This window comes from Stegodyphus dumicola, chromosome 11 (assembly GCF_044657685.1).
Source record: "Stegodyphus dumicola isolate Sdum_Otavi_A_Nest chromosome 11, ASM4465768v1".
NCBI classification, from domain to species: Eukaryota; Metazoa; Arthropoda; class Arachnida; order Araneae; family Eresidae; genus Stegodyphus; species Stegodyphus dumicola.
The window spans coordinates 20,978,633-21,002,609 of NC_140778.1; the positions used below are offsets into that span (position 1 = coordinate 20,978,633).

Below are 23,977 nucleotides of genomic sequence, written 5' to 3' on the forward strand. Positions count from 1 at the left end.
TCATGTAGCGGCCATCTTGAAATTGTGCTTTTCTGGTGCCGATATTGGCATCATAAAAAAAAATCACCAAAAAAAACAAGGTGTACACAATTGTAAACTTTTACCCCATTTTTCTTGTATTGTCATTGTTTTCTTTGACAATTTGCACAGTATATCACAATCCTCATTGACTTCCTACACATAATTTATTCTTCACTAATTTATTATTATTTTGCATGATTTCAACATTATCTTTTCCCATAGTGAAGCTGTAAAAAAGTGGTCCACATTCTGAAAATCTAACAGATCACTCATTTGAATACTTGTACATGAAATTAAACATAATGTGCAATATAATGTACTCACTGTAGGAAATTTTAAATACGATTGTTTTCTGATAATGTACTACTCTTAACAGTTTTGTTTTTGGAAAAATGGCCAGAGAAATCTAATAAAAGGCAAATGAAGTATTCTGTATGTATACAAGTATTTGTAACTGTTTTACAAATACAGAATTAATTTAAAACGATTTCCATAAATAACATTTATTTTTATGTTAATTTTTAATTACACATTGTTTTGCTTTTTTTCCCAACATAAATTTAGATGTACAGTACAATGTCCGAAATCTTTACTCATCGGGACTTCAGCAATTCCAGCTTTGGGATTTTTCCAGATATTAGATCATCAATTTAAATCTCGTAAGATGGCATGCAGAAATTATACAATTAAAAATATGAAATCGTGATTTATAAAATAATGAAGTATTTATGATGTAAAGGGTATCAAAATTTACAAAAAAAGCTCAATATTTATTTGCTTACCTTATTAGACATTTCTTTCAATGTAAGTTGCTTCATTTTTTGTGCTAATACATTCTCTTTAATTCTATAGACAGACGGATATATCTCCTGTTCAGTTACATTGTTGAAGTCCTGTAGCTGCTATTTCAAAAATTCCGACTAACTTGTCAATTGAAATTTTCTCTGTCGCTTTCCTCACTTCCGGTAGCGGTATTTTCTGGATTTAGAGCCATACTACAGATTTTGTCATTCATTAATTGATTCATGATTGAGAAGCATTGTCATCACAAATTAAAACGGTAAAAGTATAGTTTAGGGTACCGCTTGGTGAAACTTCGCGATTTTTGGCGGTACATGGATACCGATTTTGTGCAATTCTTTGGTGTGGTGTGGTGGTGGTGTATTTAATTATGGCAAAGCACACTAGGGCTATCTGCCTAAGGGGAGGGACGCCTTCGCGGAGGACTTTCTAAGGGAAACTGGTTGGTATACACGTTACACATGGGGAAAACCACGAAAACTCCCATGCAGCCAGCCCGTTCGCGGGATTCGAACCTCGGACCGAACTACCAGTGTTCAGCGACTTTACCGCTCGGCTGCTGGTGGGCCGTGCAATTCTTTGACTCGTTATTTTGGCTTGCGAAGCGGCGATTTTTGCGCCAAAAATCTACTCTACATAAAGCCAAAATAACAAGACAAACAATTGCACAAACTGAGTATCCATGCACACATCGACTTATTTTCACTTAAAAAAAAACCCCAAATTGCACAAAAATGGCATTGCGCACTTCATTGACTTTATCCATGTACACGTCAACCGATTCTCACTTAAAAAAAAAAAATCCCCAAATTGCACAAAAATGGCATTGCGCACTCTTTTAACTTTATCCATCTATACATCGACATATTTTCACTTAAAAAAAATCCCAGAATTGCTCAAACTTCCATTGCGCACTCCCTTTACTTTGCTTATGTACACATCGATATATTTTCACTTAAAAAGTCAAAGGAGCACCAAAGTCTACAATATAGGCAAACAAAAAATACATAATCGGAATAAAATACATTTTAAACCAAACAATAAAATAACATAAAAAAGGAAAAACATGTGGTAAAAGTATAGTTTAGGGTACCCCTTGGCGATTTTTGGCGGTACATGGATACCAATTTTGTGCAATTCTTTGACTCGTTATTTTGGCTTGCAAAGCGGAAATTTTTGTGACAAAAATCGCCACTACACATAGCGAAAATAACAAGACAAACAATTGCACAAACTCAGTATCCATGTATATATTGACTTATTTTCACTTAAAAAAAAAAATCCATGAATTGCACAAAAATGGCACTCTGCACTCCTTTGACTTTATCCATGTACACGTCAACCTATTTTCACTTTAAAAAAAAAATCCCCGAATTGCACAAAAATAGCATTGTGCACTTTTTCAATTTTATCCATGTACACGTTGAACTATTTTCACTTAAAAAAATCCCAGAATTGCACAAACTTGCATTGCACACTCCCTTTATTTTGTCCATGTACACATCAATATATTTTTGCTTAAAATGTCAAAGGAGCCCCAAATTCTACAGTATGGGCAAACAAAAAATACATAATCTCAATAAAATACATTTTAAACCAAACAATAAAGTAACATAAAAAAGGAAAAACATGTTATACATTTAAGCACTACCAAAAGCAAATATTCACTTACCCTATTTAAAAGTTCCTTCGCCTTTAGTCTGTGGCACAAATCAAAATATTAATCATACTCAAAAGACTTTTTTCAAACCAGTTACTCTTGCTGATCGAACGCTTCACATAGTGACCATCTGAACCTTCTTTCTTCCTACAAACCCATTCAAATCCATTTAAACGGTTTTTACGTTCGATTAGACGCATATCCTTCCTACATACAGGACACTTACAATGGCTACTAAGTAAACCTTCGTTTACACACCAGTCAATTAAATCTCTTTTCCCCTTTGCTCCAAATCGTACAGAAACTTCAAACTAATCTTACTACATTCGGCCATTCTACTGTCTAAAGAATCAAACCAACACACACCACAAAAACGCTTACAAAACATCCCATGATTCAAAATTTCCCAGAATCATGCGCCCGATTACGTCACAATAGGGTATCCATACCAATCAACTACTCAGGCTACCATAAATGAAACAACAACTTGGCGATAAATCAAGCAAGAACTTGACGATAAATCAAACAACAACTTTGCCATAATACAAGGGATACCTTAAAGTCTACTCTACCCAAACATGTTATACATTTAAGCACTACCGAAAGCAAATATTCACTTACCATGATTTTCGAGTTCGCTTCGCACACCCAGAGCCACGTAACAATCAAAATATCAATCATACTCAAATGACTTTTTTCAAACCAGGTACTCTTTCTGATCGAACGCTTCACATAGTGACCATCTGAGCCTTTCTTCCTACAAACCCATTCAAATCCATCTAAACAGTTTTAACACACACCACAAAAACGTTTACAAAACATCCCATGATTCAAAATTTCCCAGAACCATGCACCCGATTACGTCAAATAGGGTTTCCATAACATTCAACTACTCAGGCTACCATAAATGAAACAACAACTTCGCGATACATCAAACAACAACTTCGCCATAATACAAAGGGTACCTTAAAGTCTACTCTACCCTGGAGAAGCGGTAATAAATGAAGATGATAAGAAAGAAGTTTTTCTGGGTAGAGTAGACTTTAAGGTACCCCTTGTATTATGGCGAAATTGTTGTTTGATTTATCGCCAAGTTGTTGTTTCATTTAAGGTAGCCTGAGTAGTTGAATGTTATGGAAACCCTATTGTGACATAATCGGGTGCATGATTCTGGGAAATTTTGAATCATGGGATGTTTTGTAAGCGTTTTTGTGGTGTGTTTGGGTATTATTCGGTTTTGAGGGCTGTAAAAAATCGCCAAACTGTTGTTGATGCCAGTGCTGCCAAATATAAATGCGGCAACCCTAATGCAAAAAGGTAAGTATAATAGTAAAGAACCATCTAAGATGATTGATGTTTTAATTTAGATGAAAGGTTAATTTCATATAATACTTTTTTATTTTTATAATTTACATAAAAAAGGCTAAACATGACAGAATGGAAGCATAAGAGTAAATAACTATTTCAAATCATTATTATAATTTATGTAAACATTGCTAAACATAACTGAATGGATGCTTGCATCGCTATTTCGCTACCGAGTTATCGCTCAAGCATAGTTTCATCTCGTTGGTTGTTCAAACATAATTTTCTATAATGAATCATGCCTTTTCTTTGAAAAAATTCTTGGTAAAGTGCAGAATCGCCCACTTATTTGTTTGCCGCTTTTTACAAGGGTAAAAACAATTGGATTTTTGTCAATTTTCTTTTACTTTTTAAGTGAAAATAGGTCGATGTGTACATAGATAAAGTCAAGGGTGTGCGCAATGCCATTTTTGTGCAATTCTGGGATATTTTTAAAGTGAAAATAGGTCGATGTGTACATGGATACCGAGTATGTGCAATTCTTAAAAACGCGTCAAACGGTGGGTTATTCTGCACTTTACCCAAAATTCTATTGCAGCCTTTTCGTCATGGGCAATTCCCAAATTGTTAAATCCATAGGATATTAAAAAAAGATTTAAAAATTAAACTAGTATTTCAGTGGCGTCTTTAGAAATATAGAACTATATAAAGTTACGCAATCTGAAATCAGCGCGTACGCTAGATTTGGCGCGCTATTAAATGGCAGCATTTGCTAGATTTGGCGCATACATTTTCGATGCAATTTTTTTACGGTCCTCAAAACGGAATAGTACCTGTGTTTGTTTGATTCTTTAGACAGTAGAATGGCAGAATGTAGTAAGACTAATTTGAAGTTTCTGTATGATTTGGAGCGAAAGGGGAAAAGAGCTTTAACCTGGGAGGACGCGCGCTGTATTATGTAACGCAAGAACGCGCATGGGGTGTCAACACACCCCAAGCAATTAAATGACGTACAAATTAAACATATTATTACAATTCAGTAAAAAAATGCATTCTATATTAATTGCAACACTTATTATTTAAAATAATGCTAATTTTAAAATTAATAACAAATATATAATTTTTTTTCACTGAAATCAATTAGACTCAAGAAGCATTAGATATTTTGCGATATATACATGAAGCATCCATTTCACAATGCTCTCGACATATGTTTTTTTACACTTCCTGCATATAGTTTTTGATTTTCTGTTGTTTTGTCTTGAGTACATGTAACATCTCCTGTATTATATTTTTTTTGTGGATCATCAAATCATTTTCTGTAAGAAATTGGCCAATTCATAACTGGTATACCAAGTGTCCATAGTAAAATTTCTTCCAGATTTGTATAATGGAGCTAGGATGCGCTTTGCTATTTCACTAGAACTGATGACTTTCTTGTACGGCCCATCTGGCTGCTGACATGCGTAAATTTCCATGTTGAAAGCATAGAAGGTTCTAGAATCAACCATAGCAAATATCTTTATACCATATCTTGCAGGTTTCTTAGGTATATACTGCCGAAAGGAGCATCGTCCTCGAAAAGGTTGTAGCTTTTCGTTAAAAGTCACCTATTTCCCTACATGGTATAATTTCTGTCCATTCTTGACAAAATTTTGAAAAAAATCTCTCATTGGAGCTAACTTTTATCCTTTCCTATAAAATAGTTTGATCACGAGAAATGTCTTCTAAAAAGTCGCACTCTTCTTCTGATTCAGACTCATGATCACTAAATATATCTTCATTATGTGAATCTTCTAATTCTTCTGCTATAGAATGTTCATCTGATGAAACCCCCTGTAATAATTTTTGAACTCTTTTCATTTCTTGATCCTACACCAAATGAGGAAAAGACCGAACTGAGCAACTTGCACACTCCACACACTGAAAAATAGTAACACGATAGTTTGTACCTAAACTATAAGAATAGTTTGTACCCTAAACTATACTTTTACCATTACCGCTTCTCCGCATTTGTTTAGAAAATCTGCTAACTGGAAAATTTCACCTTGTTTGCAATATCCGAAAACCTTTAAAAGAGGCTATCATCATCAAATTTATCTATCCTTCACTATACATATTTGGCAATGCATCATGAGCTTGGCAACTAACGGCAAGTTATTCCCTTAAATTTTATCTTGGTTCTATCGCACACTGAGACAATTAAGCCTGAATTGCATTACTTTAGTTATTTATTATACTTATGTCTATTTTTTGCACATGCTTAAGGCTTATCAAAGTTCTGAATAAATAAATTCCTACATATACAGGCCATATTCCCATATATTGATCTACAGTGTTCCATCTTTTCCTTGTGCTTTTATTATGACAATTAAGCCGGTAAGGATAGTTTCCTGCAGCCTGAAACCTCAATGGAAAATTTAATTCAGCTCTTCAAATCATCATTTTGTGATAAATGCAAGATAATGTGAAAGAAGTGAATCATCAAATTTGTTTTTTCAGTGTTTAAAAAATAACAGATCAGAAGTGAATCATCAAATTTGTTTTTTCAGTGTTTAAAAAATAACAGATCATTCTTCTGCTGTCGTGTTTTGCAAGTGCTTCAAAAAAATAATCACGCGTAGTGTTTACAGATTGAAAGTAACCTCTCAATAAATTGAGAAGTTCGAATGCTAGTGAAAAGGAAATCATCAGTGAATTACCGTTTAGGAATTAAGCATTACAGTGGGTTCAAGGTCGATCTGAATTAGTGTTTGCAAGTATGTGCGACAGAAAATTATTTGTGCTTCTGCTTTTTCAACAGCTCAAAATTGTTACACTCGTGTGAATCTAACTCAGGAACTAAATCATTTAATAGGCTGCGAATTCTATAGTTTTCATTTCAACTTTGGTTAAAATTTCTGCAATTTGTTTTGAGAAAATCTGAAATTCTTGTTCATTAATTTTTCTAATTTTTCATAATTATGTGTGAGCAAATTAAGTAATTAATTTTAAGCTACTTAAATTACTCATAGGGAAGGATATTAAGATAAGTTTTTATGTTTTTGAAATTTTGTTGAGAATTTTGAATACGAATTTTATAATTATTCTAAAAATGAAGTAGGTGTAAAAAATAAGTGAAATTATTACAGATACGTAATATGAAATTATGGTAAATGCATGTTAAATTTATGGGTGATTGCATGTTAAGTATAGTGTATGTCGAGGGAGTACTGGTTCCTTCAACAGAGGCCTGTAATTACCTCTGTACAGTTGTTCCTCTTACCCTCTTCATGCAAGATAATGTTGGAGGCTCTCATTTTATGAATGCATGTAAATTTTTTATATTATTATTATTATATTTTTTTATTATGGAATGTATTAGTGCAGTTCTCAAAGGCCAGTTACCTTAATGCAAGGAACGGAGGCCTTTTCAAGTAACTGTCTAGGCACCCTGGGCCACCAGTGCATAGAACACACTGGTTAGCTCAAGAGGACAGCCCTATTGATGGATATGTTTGTTTAGAAGTATTGTGAGGCCTTCCAGTATGGTAAAATAAAGGAATTGTAAATGAAAGATGATAACGGTGAAACCATAAATTCTGAAAATCTAATGTAAATTATAATTTATCAGTATAGAAATCAGTATCATAAATATTTATGTGCCTTACATTTAATTATAAGAAATGATTATATAAAAGTTTTTGTGATATTCTGTAATAACAAGAACCTTCCCTGAAGAATTATGATTATGTGAACACTCAAACAAAAAGACTTTTGGACTGAAATGCTGAAAAATTCAATAGGACTCTAAAATTTAAAAATTTATTTAAAAAAATTTATATTTATAAATTTTTTTAAATACTTTACAGGACAAAAATTTTATGATTTAATTATTTTTTTTATTTATTTATTTATTTTTTACATTTGCTAGTGTTTTAACTCTTTCTCTTTAAAAAGGCTTCTCTGTCGCTACACCTTTTTCTTTTTGAAGGGGGGAATATGTAAGATAAAAATGTATGAATCAGAATTATAATATAACTATAAACATTAATTCTTCCTCTCTATTCTAAAATCGTAATAACTTATCTGCATTGCGTCATTCAAATTAATCATGCGATCTTACGTAACCGTTAATACCAGATGCCTCTTGACGACCAATCACCGAATTGCAAACCAAAACTTTTCTCTTCGCGTGCTTCCATCTTTCATAACTACGCACTTCAGCTTTTGCTCTCTACTGTGCTAAGATGTAATTTCGCTGGCTTGCTTTCTATCCCAACAATATTAAAAATGTAAATCTTCTGTGGAAAGGCACGACTAGAGTGCCAAATCATCTGTGGCCACATAGTGTCAATTGGAAATAAAAATGAAATTAAAACTGCCTCAACTGCCAAGTTCTTTAGATTACCGATCTACAGTGTTCCGTCTTTTCCTTGTGCTTTTATTATGACATACATATACCTTATTGAGGACCTGAGCTAGGTATCTTACCGCGTGATGCAGTCTCTGTGGGTCCTAAATTCTGCGACTCGATGCGGCCATACGAGTCCTGCCACTGGTTATGGGTTTACGTGAATAACAAATCCGTTGTTTCTTAATTTAAATAGTCCTAAATATAATTTTTGGGTCTATGATCAACAATATCTATTTTTAGCATATGGAAAGAATTTTTGGTAAATTTTCCTCCATCAGCATATTTTAGCTCATTTAACTTAAATCTGTAAAAATTGCCACGCATAATGTCAAAATAAAAGGTTACCACCTTCCTTTATTATTCAATTAATAACACAAAAAAATGTATGCATCACTACATGAGTCATTACTCAAGTTGTCATGTTTTGGTTGGCATCAGATCAACGAAGTATCTATGTAGAATGTTTAGGTTCGAGATGTATGCCAAGCAGATACACAGCAATGGAGCCAAATTACGGCTACCACAGTAATTAGCCAAATTACTGTAGCCGTAATTTGGTTCCGTTGCTGCGTATCATACAGATTTATGCTAAAATGATTGCTTCTTTAATATGAAGGTATTTTATTTTGTGTCGAAGTGAAAATAAGAATTGAGACTCTCCATATGTTTTATTATGTGCGGAGGGGGAAATCAAATGCACATGCGTAAAGCCTACAAGTAAATGTTGTTGGTAATTTTGAGGTCCGGATTTCGGACTCTGAACTGTATTAAATATTATGTTTAACAAGGCAAATTTCATTTACATACACTTAATTTTCTTCCCCCTAGCTTTAGTGCATATGCACTAAGTTGCATGTTTAATGAGCTAAATGAGACTTATACATTTTTAACATCATTATTTTCTGCTAATGTTATGCTTAATATCATGTTCTTTTTTCTTTTCTGGCATAAATATAAATTCCATATGCTTTATGTCACACTGCTTTTGCCAAATAACATCTTTAAGAAGAAACATTGGCTGTAGTGTAGAATTGGGTGCCCCTTTGATTGGCGACATTTTTTAAAAAAATTTTGGCGATGAAACCTCACTTCTGGTTACCACGATAGTTTTAACTTTGTTTTAGCTTCCCGATTTTTATTTAAATGAAAATAGATTGATGTGTACATGGACATATTTAAAGGAGTGCGCAATGCCTAGTTTGTGTAATTCTAGGATGTTTTTTTAAGTAAAAACAGATCGATGTGTACATGGACACAGATCTTGTGCAATTCTTTGACTTCTTATTTTGGTTTTGTGTAGAGGCCATCTTGAAATTATGCCTTCCTGGTGCCGATTTTGGCGTCAAAAAAGAATCTCCAATAAACAAGAGGCACCCAATTGTAAACTTCTACCGAAACATTTCACACATTTATGCTCAATATCATGTACTTTCTGCTGAAAGTATGCTTAGAACCCTGCTGATTAGCCACTGGTGACCTTGACAAGAAAAAATGCAATATCACAAATGAGATGTGTGCAGTTAAAAGCAAGGGAAATGTTTCAGCATTAACGACATAAAGGAGACTAATGCTATTTTAGTTAATATTTGGTTCCCCTTTTCTGTTACTGGGACAGGATTCAGAAATTTATGTATGTATGCATACATTTCTGAATCTGATCCCAATACCTGATGAATACCTAATATTTATATCTAAAGAGTTGCATCTTACTTTATGCTTACAAAGTTGCACAGAATGCTGAATTAGATGCATGCTGTGTAGGTATTTTTTACATTCAATTCATGAGCATATCATGAAAAATGTCTTATGCCTGTGCAACAAAAACTTACATGCATAAATTTAAGAAGTTACTGACTAAATATTAAAATATCTATGCTTGAAGTGCTAAATATTTAAAAAAAAAAAAAAAAAAAAAAAAAAAAAAAAGAAAGAAAGAAACTGAAGCATTTACAAAATTCCTCTCATACTTCCATTAAACACATATATTAATTAACATCAAGGGGGGAAAACATTTAAAATATAAAATTTGATATATTTATATTGAAAAAAATTTTAATTTAATATCTTCATAATTTCAGTACTTTTTACCATTTTACCCTTAAGAGTAAATAAACTATAAAACAGCATTTATGATTATAATTTTATAAAAAAAAATACGTTTTTTTAAATAAACAGGTTGAAAAACAGCAAAGTTATTTCAATAAATTCTATGAAATAAAATTTTAAAGTAACACAGCAAATTTCTATGAGAGTCCTGCTTTACAAGCACATCTTAGATTCCAGAAAAAGGTTTTCCTTAAATTAAAATCATAAAAATGGTGGCAAAGTGCTATATATCACTAGTTTCTATTCATTTCCAAAGTTGCATTATTATGGGAACCATTTAAGACACTTTCTTTTTTATGCTTGAGATGCTTATAATGATGATTTTTGCCAAGAACAATGAGACAGTCACAAGTGAAAAAGATTTTTTTTTTTTAAACTTGTAAACACATGTTTATGCTTATAAAGTGTGCATTCTTGCAAATTAAAAATCAAGTTTCAGCTAATCTTTGGAATATGGTGAGAGGTAGTTTGGCAACGTTTTGGTAAGGTGATAAAGGTTACTAGCTAAGACCTTAGCAGTGTACATGGATAAAGTCAAGAGTGGGTTGATCTTTACATTATGGTAACTTGGCGTTTTCTTGGCGAAAATTTGGCGACCAACTCTCCTACAGAAACCCTCTATTTTTTTTTTTTTTCCCGGCTGCCATTTTGTCTTCACGAAGTAAAGACATATTTCTTTTATTTTTATCTACTGAACACTTCTTCCAACAATCTACTAGCCGAATTACACTTATGCTAGAAATTTTATCTAACAAAACTGCTTAATCATGACAAATATTCACTGCAAAATTGGGAAAAAGTGCACAATACCATACTCTTTACGCGTTTTTCAAAATAACACATACACATAAACCATGTACACGTCGACTTATTTTTACTTAAAAAAACATCCCAGAATTGCACAAAAATGGCATTGCGCACACTCTTCACTATATCCATGTACACTGCTTTTTTCTCATAAATTAGAAAAATTTCACGAAAATAAATGACAATTTTCTCAATCTTTAAACTCGGTAAAAAGAACATATATGAAATTACCTGATCGCGAAAAAGTATTTACCTTTTCCAAATATGAACTTTTCCACATATAAAATAAATAAAATATCCAAAAACTTTTACCTCTAAATCATCTATTATATTATAAACGTCACCAACGAATTCATACCACAAGCATTACAAATACTTAGTGTCAAATATTTAAATTATTTCCATCCACGTTTACTTCAACTAAAACGTATACCAAATTCCTACAAACATAAAATTCACAAAATAACTATCATTTAATTAAAATATCACTAAACCATGTACACGTCGACTTATTTTTACTTAAAAAAACATCCCAGAATTGCACAAAAATGGCATTGCGCACACTCTTCACTATATCCATGTACACTGCTTTTTTCTCATAAATTAGAAAAATTTCACGAAAATACATGACAATTTTCTGAATCTTTAAACCCGGTAAAAAGAACATATATGAAATTACCTGATCGTGAAAAAGTAATTAACATTTCCACATATAAAATAAATAAAATATCCAAAAACTTTTACCTCTAAATCATCTATTACATTATACACGTCACCAACGAATTCAAACCGCAAGCATTACAAATACTTAGTATCAAATATTTAAATTATTTCCATGCACGTTTACTTCAACTTAAACGTATACCAAATTCCTACAAATATAAAATTCACAAAATAACTATCATTTAATTAAAATATAATTAAATTCAAAAACACTACTTAAAATATAAATGAGCACATACATTAAATTAATAAAAATTACCTTACAATCCTAATTACTTTAAACTAAATCATTGCTAATAACAATTTTCCCAATAATACCAAATTCCTTTACTTCCACCTTACATTTAGAACAATGCATAAAAATAATATCCTCAAATAATTAAAAATACTAACTTACCTAATCTTCTTCAGAATCTTGATTACGTGTCCGATAAACTTTTCTTCTTTCTGTTTCAGGATCTTTAAAATCATACTTATATTTCACAGCAAGGTACCAGGTAAAATAAATAACTTAATAAAACATCTTTATTTCTATCTCGCACAACCTTAAAGAAACATTTATTACTACCTTTTTCAATACCACTAAATACCCATTTCGAATTCACTTTAGTTACGGCCATGGGATCCAAAAATTCACGAACACTGTTTCACATAACACAGAATAAAGCCAAATACAAAATTTCCAGATTTTTTCCGATTAAAGAACCGTAATTCGTCCATTAATATCACATGGCATATCCCATGATCTCTCATTTCCCTCACACAAAATAATGCGTAATCGGAACTGAGTACTGCTCACATTATTACCAAAGTCCCAGGTAGTAACCTTTATCGCCTCCAAAATGTCGCCAAACTACCAGTTACCATATTGTAAAGATCAACCCAAGAGTGTGTGAAATGCCATTTTTGTGCAATTCTGGGATGTTTTTTTTTAAGTGAAAATAGGCAGATGTGTACACGGATGATACTGTGTATGTGCAATTCTTAAAAACGCGGCAAGCAGTGGGTGATTCTGCCCTTTCTCCCAATTTCGCACCTAATCTTCATCATGATTAAGCACTTTTGTTCCATAAAAGTTTTAACATAAGCGTAATTCGGCTAGCAGATTGTTGAAAAAAAATGTTGAGTTAAAAAAAAAAAGCCTTTACTTCATAAAAACAAAATGGCATCCAAACAAAAACTAGCAGGTTACTGTAGCAAGGTCGGTCGCCAAATTTACGCCAAAAAATTCCCAAGTTACCATAATCCAAAGATAAACCCAAGTTTCTTTCAACACTGCATAAAGCACATAGAAGTTTCTAGCTCTAGTGTAGAATTGGGTGCCCTCTGATGAGCAACAAATTTTGTTCAATTTTGGCCATGAAAACCCATTTCTGTTTACCATGATAGTTTTAACTTTGTTTTAGCTTCCTGATTTTTGTAAATGAAAATAGATCAATGTGTACATGGACAAAGCTAAGGCAGTGAACAATGCCTAGTTTGTGCAATACACCAATATTCTTTTAAGTGAAAATAGAACGATATGTACATGGACATCAGGTTTGTGCAATTCTTCGACTTCTTATTTTGGTTTTGTGTAGCGACCATCTTAAAATTGTGCCTTCCTGGCACCAATCTTAGCATTTAAAAGGAATCGCCAAAAAAAAAAAAAAAAAAAAAAAAAAAACAAGGGGCATCCAACTGTTAACTTCTACCCAGTTTCTGAATATATATGTACTATATTTGAGTTTCTTACCTGCATAGAAATACCACAATACTGATTCATTTTTTCAAATGTCTTCTTAGGTACTTTACACACATGGAACTTCTCTACTTGGTATGTCCAGGATTTGAAAGAATTTTATCTTACAAGACCTCATTTCCATTTTATCAGTATAATGTGAAACCATGTACTGCTTTTAGAATGTTATACATTCGAGACATTTGATATTGCAGCTGGATAGTCATACTGAGAATATTTCCTGATAATAGATTTAATTGGATAAAAAATACGTAAAAAAATGGAACTGTCTGACTGTAGTTCTTTAGTATTTTAACACAATAAAGAAATCACCTAATATATTATTTCATTAAAGGAAAAGAAATGCATCTCTATCATTAATTCAATAGCTTTGATTGATAAACTCTGAAATGTCTTCAGCACAAAGAAGATACAAGTTACAATACACATAATGGGATGAAGCATTTCGCCCTGCTTCAGAATTGCATCTCAGAAGTATGTCAAATTGGTAACAATCATATCATCACCACAGTGAATTTTGCTAGGTAACAGATGTAACACTGAATATGAGTGCTACAAAAATCTGTGAAAAGTGATATTCATGGTCAAAAATTCAAAATTCCGAAAAGGTGAAAGAAACACAAAACACATCATGGCAGATCCTGAACAAAACAACAATACCAGCTCTTTCAATCAAGGTCAGCAAAACAGTTTTAGAGTTTTTAAGGTAGGATAGATAAGCAAATGTAGCTTCAAGTCAGCATTAGTTAAAAATGCAATTAAGTTAAACTTGCATAAAGGTAGTTTTTTACTTTTTAAAAAAAATAATTAGATTATGATTTATTTATATCAAATGACAATTAAAAAAAACTCTCCACAGTATCTGCAGCACCCAGTTTACCTTTAAATCTAAAACTCTGCCACTAAATAGCTCTTTTATTAAGAAGAATTTTCCCATCAATTAATAATAACTATTGTGATTCAAACTGACTTGACCGCAAAAAATGAGATTTCTTTTGAGGTCTACACAAATCTTTACTACATTGATAAATAAAATGTTGATACTAATTTAACATCTCCTCAAAAGACAAAAGGCTTCTCATGTGCTTAGATCAACACATATTTTTTCGAATTATTTTGCTGTCGAAATGAATTCTTGTATACATGACAGATTTCCCTCTTCTGTCGATATGCATATTTTAATAATCCTTTATTAAAAATGAATTTATCCATACTTTATACACAAGTCTTCTCTGCTGAGTGAATACGTATATGAGTGTTTAAACTACTCTTCTGATTAAATGACTTCTTACAGACTTCACACACATGAGGTTTCTCTCCTATGTGACTAAGCATATGCTTCTTTAAATAACCCTTTTGTATAAATGACTTCGTGCATACTTCACACACATTAGGTTTCTCGTCTGTGTGAATACGTGCATGAGTGTTTAAATTACTCTTCAGACTAAATGACTTTTTACATACTTCACACATATGAGGTTTCTCTCCTGTATGAATAAGCATATGGCTGCTTAAATAAGACTTCTGACTAAAGGACTTCTTACATACTTCACACAGATGAGGTTTCTCTCCTCTGTGGCTAAGCATATGCTTGTTTAATTCACCCTTTTGTTTATATGATTTCTTACATACCTCACACACATAAGGTTTCTCTCCTGTGTGAATAAGCATATGCCTGCTTAGATGACACTTCTGACTAAAGGACTTCTTACATACTTCACATACATGAGGTTTCTCTCCTGTGTGAATAAGTGCATGAATGTTTAACTTAATCTTCAGACTGAATGACCTATTACATACTTCACACACGTAAGGTTTCTCTCCCGTGTGAGTACGCATATGCTGGTTTAAAACCCCTTTCCATTTAAATGACTTCTGACATACTTCACACACATGAGGTTTCTCTCCTGTGTGAATAAGCATATGGCTGCTTAATGTAGACTTCTGACTAAAGGATTTCTTACATAATTCACACACATAAGGTTTCTCTCCCGTGTGAGTACGCATATGCATGTTTAAAACCTCTTTCTGTTTAAATGACTTCTTACATACTTCACACACATGAGGTTTCTCTCCTGTGTGAATAAGCATATGGCTGCTTAATGTAGACTTCAGACTAAAGGATTTCTTACATACTTCACAAACATGAGGTTTCTCTCCTATGTGAATAAGCATATGGTAGTTTAAAGCACTCTTCTGACTAAATGAGTTCTTACATAATTCGCACACATGAGGTTTCTCTCCTGTGTGAATAAGCATATGGGTCTTCAAAGCAGAGTTCTGACTAAAGGACTTCTTACATACTTCACACATATAAGGTTTCTCTCTTGTGTGAATAAGCATATGGATGTTTAAATTACCCTTCTGGCGAAATGTCTTCTTACATATTTCACATATATAAGGTTTCTCTCTTGCGTGAGTAAGCACATACATGTTTAAACTGAACTTTTTAATTAATGATTTCTTAAATACTTCACATATATGGGGTTTTTCTCCTGTGTGAATAAGCAGATGATTGTCTGAATTAGTCTTTTAACTAAATGTCTACATACCTCGCATCTAAGAGCTTTCTCTGCAATGTGAATTATCATTTGCATCTTTAAAGTAGTTTTATGACTAAATGACATCGTACAAATTTCATAAATACGAGGTTTGTGTTCAGTATGGATATGCATGTATTGTCTTAAATATTACCTCTTGAATATGATTTGTTACCTTGTTACATACCATGAACCTAGAAAATCCTCCTCCTAAAGCATGCAATTTCTGCATTGTATTGATAACTGTAATTGACATTCTTAATATAACTTGCTACGTATCTCATGATGAATTTCCTCCTCTGAAGGAATGTGAAACTGGCTGCTAAACAGAAATTTCGGTAAAAGTAGTTTTAAGTTGGTTTATTTTAGCATTTAATGTCTCATGTAAATACGCATTTTTCTTTGTAAAAGGATCTACACAAATTATTCATGTGACGTATCAGCTGCTTGCTATTAGGACACCTTAAGAATGCCTTGATTTGCAACAATGTTTAATTGAAAATTAATTTCTTATAGTTCACAAAAATTACACTTCCTGCTCGATCCCATATACATGTTTAAACAGGAATTTGTAAAACTGGGTCACATATGGTACGTTACAACTATCTGAAATTTTTGTACAGTAGCTACCCAATGATTTACAGCTTGAAGAAGTTACATGTCACGTTAGAAATTTAGTAACAACTCTTAAAGCTTACACGGAAAAAAATAATCGGCTTTTAAGCTATGAATACTACACAGTATGAATCACACTTCAGCATGACGTAAACTTTAGTTAAAGGGCTAAATCGCAGAATAGGCTGCATCAGTCGATGCTGTGTTTACTTCTCTTATGCTTGGACACGCCTTTTTATGACGTAATATTGGTTACGTCTTTCCTTAAAAACAAGTTATAAGTATGCTATAGCTTCGTATTTAAAGAAAACTTAAATGAAGTTTTAACTGAGTTGAAATGGTAGGTTTATAATGTTCTGCGCGAGAATTTTTTAATTATAAATCTACTTTTGTGTGGTGTGTGGTAGTGGTAGCATTTACCAAACACACTCACTACACAAACACACCTGTGAGACACTATTTATTGTAAATGAAGACAGTTTCTTCTCCTTTTAACTACACTCATGGACACAATCGTATTTTAGGATATTTTCTACTTCTTTTCCTTTTCTTTCTATAGGCCCCTTTTTTTTTTTTTTTTTTTTTTCTTTTTCCCTCTATTATTTTTGGGCCATTTATTTTAAATTTTATTTTGTCCCATCTTTTCTTCCTGGCCTTTTGAACTCGTACAAGATGTACGAAGTTCCTTTTTACTCTCCTCAAATACGAAATTGCCCCTCTTTCTATATACCTTTCCTTCGCACCTATGCTTGATTTTTCGCCCATCGGTGCAGAAAGACTTAGCGGATGCAAAACAAGACATCTGTCTACTTTGTCTGTCTGTCTGAATGTTTTGATTATTGTTGAGTGTGTCAAAATCGGTGCTTAATGCAGAATGGATGAGTATATGAGTCTGAATTTTTTTTAAACAGTTGGAGTGAAGAGGCAAAAAGAGCATTATTGAGTGGTGTATGGAGAAAAGTTTGATTGCAATATCGTATAAGTGCCCAATTTGTGGAACAAATATGAAACTAGTAGACAGACGGTTTTGAGACGTATAGACGATTTTGAGTGGTGCGCAGTGCCGAGTTTGTGCAACTCTGAGATGTTTTTTTAAGTGAAAATTCATCGATGTGCACATGGGCAAAGCCAATGCTGTGCGCGATGCCGAGTTTGTGCAATTCTGGGATTTTTTTTTTTTTAAGTGAAAATAGATCGATGGGCACATGGGCAAAGCCAGTGTGGTGCGCAATGCCAAGTTTGTGCAATTCTGGGATTTTTTTAAGTGAAAATAGATCGATGTGTACATGGGCAAAGCCAATGTGGTGCGCAATGCCGAGGCTGTGCGCGATGCCGAGTTTGTGCGATTCTGGGATGTTTTTTGAATTGAAAATAGATCGATGTGCACATGGGCAAGCCAATGTGGTGCGCAATGCCGAGGTTGTGCGCGATGCCGAGTTTGTGAAATTCTGGGATGTTTTTTAAGTGAAAATTGATCGATGTGCGCGATGCGAGTTTGTGCAATTCTGGGATGTTTTTTTAAGTGAAAATAGATCGATGTGCACATGGGCAAAGCCGGTGTGGTGCGCAATGCCGAGTTTGTGCAATTCTGGGATTTTTTAAGTGAAAATAGATCGATGTGTACATGGGCAAAGCCAATGTGGTGCGCAATGCCGAGGTTGTGTGCGATGCCGAGTTTGTGCAATTCTGGGATGTTTTTTGAAGTGAAAATAGATCGATGTGCACATGGGCAAGCCAATGTGGTGCGCGATGCCGAGTTTGTACAATTCTGGGATATTTTTTTTAAGTGAAAATAGATCGACGTGCACATGGTCAAAGTCAATGTGGTACGCCGAGTTTGAGCAATTCTCTGATTTTTCTTTAAGTGAAAAATTGATGGATGAGCACATGGACACCGAGTTTGTGGAATTCTTTGATGTTTTTCGAGCGAATACTGATCGTTGTGTAGAAGAGAAAACGAGGTTGTGTGTGATGCCGAGCAGTAATGTAACTTTATTTATGTGCAATGTTTAACATATCGTTAGTGTATTTTAAATTTGTATTATTGTTTTAATTGTGTATTGTTGTTAATATTTAAGACGTCATTTTTCATTTAAATTGTATTTTTAATTTTTTGGCTTTGATATCTTTATAACGCTTTCAGACTTACGACATATATCGATAGCCCGACGATCTACTCAACAGTAGCAAAATTGTTAACTTTAACTCTTGAAGTAACGTTTACCTCATATTTTAATACGTAGTGTTTGGTATCGTAATTGCACTTGACAATATGAGTTCATTGATAATATGTGTGTGTGTGCGTATGTGAAGCATTGCTTAGTGTTCCAAGTTTGTAGTATTTATTTTATTATATTATTTTCTTTCATTCTGAGAAATTAGAATTTTTTATTTATTAATGCGTAGAATTCTAGCATGCCTACACAGAATATGACGTGATTTAGGAATTTTAGAAACTGATATGAAAGCTGTGTAACGATGTTCATATGCAATAAAAAATATTCTTCTTTTTTTATTAATGTAAAGTTTAAAATTTTTAGAAATAATGAAAATTGTCTAATTATTGGTATGTAAGGAATTATATCGTTACGTAGCAAGTAGGTAATTTGTAAAAATGATAAAATTGAAATGTTCCACAATATGAATTTAAATTAAAAAAAATATTTTATTTGTATAAATAAAAAATTAATAAAAATATTAATAATAAAAAAATAATAAGAATTTAATAAAAATGTTCTTTTATCCTCCTGATTGCTTTTTGTTTTTGCTAGTGGCACTAAGGCGTCGCACTTCGTATTTTGTTTCTCTTGTGTGTACATGTACAAGTATTAGAGACTGCGATGTTGTTTATCGTTTTAATAATTGGTAGAATTCGCTCCCTGTATCATGGTAATTTTAAATATAAACAATTTATTATACTTATTATCAGTAACGCCTAAGCTTAAATGTTATAAATGTAAATTAAAAGTAAAGATTTTGATATTAATTTACAATAATAAACAATTTATTATTGTTATTTTTAAGAGAAAATAGAAAGTACACCTATTGTGAATGCGAGACTACATTGTGACGTCATAAGCTTAGTCCCACCCATTTATGGACGTCACACAGCTCCTCCTACTGAACTTTGTTGATGCAGCCTATTCTGCGCTTTTACCAATTAAAGAGTCACATTATAGTTTTAGAACAGCCACTTTCATTTAAAAAACTATAACTGCAGTAATTATTCAAATAATAAAACCAGTTTCAACGAAAACAAACCTTATTACGACATCAGACAACAATTACCGCCGCCTAACGTCTTCAAACTGGAATATCTATTATTATTGCCAAGCACTAATTACTAAACTTTACGGATATCCCATTATGGATAAGTTTCGGAGAACAGCTTCGGTTACGCTAACTTGGCTCCTTTAGGGCGACATTTCATTATGCCAACGGAAGTAAATATCATGTGGGGAATAGGTGCTAGGGAGAAAAGGAAAATACATAGGGAAAAACGGGATTAAGATGTGTATCTGATTGCTAATTTGGTTCTGGTGTCAATCTTGGTTCGATCAGAACATCAAAGGATGGCTGACGTTCATCCTTGGTAGGTGTCGAAAAAAAAAAAACATGAGCTATCTGGGTGAGCTGGGAAACAATATGGCTGCTCAAGCGATGCAGGTTTGCGCGCAGAGAAAAATGCAAACGGTCGCTGCTGCCCGACTGCGTATTTCCAAACCCTACCCCACTTTTCGAATTTGTCATGGACAAATCGACTAGTTTCGCCTGGATGGTAATTCTTGAGCAAGCGCTGAAGGGCGAGAAGTAACATAAGCTTGCACTTGTAAACAGTATTAATTATATTGTCTGAAAGTGCATTCGTTTATGTAATTGCATAATTTGACTGTTTCTGTATAAGAAAACTTCATTCAGATAAAATTTATTTTAATGTTATTATTATCTGGTAATAGGATTATACGAAATGCTGAATACTCTTGGTACTATCATAATCTTCGCATAACCTTTCACATTGTATTTTGCGTTATCATTGTAAAATATATTGTATTATAAAGATTGAATTACTTTGTTAGAAATGTGAATGTTCTAATTTAATTTTCTTTTTATCACTTATTTATTTTCGCTTTGAAAACACATTCATATTTGACAAATAATTATCTCCTTTGAACATTTTTTGATTGTTTAAAAACTATATTTGTCAATAATGTAATAAAAACTCACTAATCTAGTGCTTCATAGATCAATATGACAACAAATTCGAAATATTTTAAAAACAGTTCTTTAATCTTTAGTTTGTAGTAGATGCAACTAATGTCACAGAGAAAAAAATATTTCAATAAAAAAGTTCTCCATGTTGATTCAGTAGAAAAATTATTTCTATTTCAGTGAGAAAACCACTTTTAATGCTAATATAACAGAAAGATGTAACATAAGCATTTTAGAAGTTTTATGTAAAAAACGTAATAATTTACTTTCATTCCTTTTAAATTGGCATATTCGTTTCCAGCAGATAGCTAAAATTTTTGGCAAGTTAGAGACTTAACTTGAACACACAGTATTCTGTCATTTAAAATATCAATTAATTGTTCTTTTTCATTTAGAGATACATTGGAATTGAAAATACCAAAGGCAAAATGGGTCACAGATCCAACCTAATTCCTTATTTGGAAATTTTTCAAAAAAATTTCTGTCAGTTTTATCATATGTTGTTTTAAAAAGAAATCTGTATTATTTTCTTTAGTAAATTCTGAAAAACATGTTTCTGTTGTTTTTTTCAATTCTCCTTGCCAAAGTATTAGCTTAGTTTTAAAAGCTTCAATATTGGTGCACATTATTAAAATGCTTAGGTCTTTAGAAAATGTCTACTATGTAACTGAGTTTTCCTAATTAATAATTATTAATGAATGAACTTGCTGATGTATGTTTCATTTCTTCCGAAAATATGTAAACTGTATTTCTCAAATCGAAAATATGTCTCGCTATTTTTCTGTGTGAAAGCCAACTAACTTTGGTAATAATGTCTCATATACAGAACTTATCTAATTACATTGCATTAAAAAGAGACAGCTGTTTAGGATTTTGCCTTTTAATGTAATTAATTGCAGTAATAACCCTGCAATATCATGTGCAATTCTTCATCAGTTTGCAACAAGAGCTTTTCTATGTGTCATACAGTGATGGAATATTATATGGGGAGCAATTTTCATTATTAACTCTCTTAGTCCTTTATAATTACCTGTTAATGCTGCAGCATCATTGGTACAAACTGCGACACAGAGTGTCTAGGTAAGATTATTTGTTTCAAAATGTCTGTCAATAATTTCAAATATTTACTCTCCAGTTGCTTTTCCTTTCCAAATATTACAACATAAAAAATATTCTACTGTGTCGTCTTCAAAAACGTATCTCAGATAAATGATGAATTGAGACATTTTTGTAATGTCGGTAGCTTCATCAAGTTTTTATAGTAAAGACTGTATTTTGTATTCTATAGTGTCTGATATTACAGAAATTTGGTGAGAAACGGTATCTTCTTTTAATGCTATTGTTTTTAAATCATTACTATATTTTTCTGCATGCATAAATGATGTTATTTTAATTGCTGAAGGAAGAATGGGCGATTCTCCAATTGTATGAGGTTTTAAATTATTTGCAATTAAATATGAAACTTTTAAGATGCCTGTAAATCTTCTCAGGAACTGTTGTATATTTTTTCAAAAATACATTTTAATTTTTCATGCTCTTAGCTCATTCCTTAAAAAAATTCTTCAGATTTATTTACTTAATCTTTATGTTTAGTTTCTGAGGTACTTTCCGTTTCACTGGCGCAAATCCCGCCAAGCAGACTTTGTTGTCGACAACATACAATATACACATAAAAATTTTTAACAAACGTTAGTTTTAAGAATTTTTTATTTTGAAGGCATAAACATTTTAATACCTTTTAAAATTTTGTAAAAAAGCCAATAAATAAAGACAATAAATTTATGAAAAGACATTAAGAATTTACTATGTTTTCATGTTTCAACATTCTGATTTGTCGGTTCGCATCACGTGATCTCATCTCACGTAAACTACGCTACAAAAATCTAATTCTCTCAGTAATTATCTACATTAATGACAAGTTAAATCTTAATTTGGAGTGCAAGTTTAAATGCAAGACTTATTTTAATTCGTATGAATAGTTTATTCAGAAATTATGTAAAACCACAGTGCTTTACTTCGCTAGTGCATTCTCATTAGAATTGATGAATTTGACCCGTGATTTTGTCTTTTCTATATTTTCGCCTTCGGATGAGCGGTGTGATTGCATTCTAATTGACTTAATTACCAGGAATGGTCTTAGAGCATAAAATTTAACTATCTTGTACAAATTCTATGTAATTGTATGCCAGTACAGTCAATCTGATAAGAAATGGCTGCGACTTGTTTTGAAAATGAGGCGTAAAAGGTTGCCAGTGAAGGTATTCTGTTTGGCATCAGTTGTACCATTGTTGGCAACTTTATCGTTTGCACCGGCAAAACGGAAAAAACCGTTTCTAAATGTGTTTTTAATTTCGCAGGTTTCATACTTTCCATGTGCCAAGTTTTCACTGCATTTAACACACAATGGATATTCATTTTCCATTAATAATGCAACATGTAAAATGGTATAAAATAAACTCTTCTTGATATTTACTCAATTTTTTTAGAAGTAGAAAGAGAGCCATTGGATTCATTATTGTTTGCATTTTCATTAATAGTTTTTCTCTAAGTTTATTTGATGTTGGTCCATCCATCCGATTTCTCTTGTGAACATTGGGTATCTATTTTGGGCCATTTAACCATCATGAACAAAATTGCAGCTAAAACAAAATTGTTTTTATTATCCTTTGAGACACTACTGAATTTTCCAATACTTAGGAAATGTTATGTGCTTACTTGACAACAAATTTGATTAGAATTAAGAAACATAGTTTATAAATGATGCATATTACAATTACATGCAAGACACTACTAACATAGTCGAAAAAACTACATCTTAGCTACGCGTATGCGATTGCATTGAAATGCGATTCAACCTGTTTGGAAATCATCAAGCATAACACACAAATCAAGTGGAAAGTAATAAATTGAAAATTAAAATATGGAAATGTTAAAAAAAAACTACCAAAGTTCTCTTCAAATTCCGTATACCTTTTATTGTCAAATAAATATCTTTGGATTTGGTGACCCCCCCCCCCACAAATTTGTTCATGACTCCCAGGTTTAAATTTCGT

At 32.5% G+C, this 23,977-nt stretch overlaps 1 protein-coding gene across 1 annotated transcript in view; it reads right to left on the bottom strand.

Moving 5' to 3' along the window:
- LOC146993835 (uncharacterized) overlaps positions 1-16,944 on the bottom strand; it is a 41,190-nt gene extending 24,246 nt beyond the window's left edge. Inside the window, exon 1 of the mRNA XM_085826569.1 lies at positions 13,555-16,944. Coding sequence (XP_085682695.1) covers positions 14,776-15,993 — 1,218 coding nt within the window. The 5' untranslated portion in view covers positions 15,994-16,944 and the 3' untranslated portion in view covers positions 13,555-14,775. The remainder of the gene's footprint in view (positions 1-13,554) is intronic.
- Positions 16,945-23,977: the final 7,033 nt, after the last annotated feature.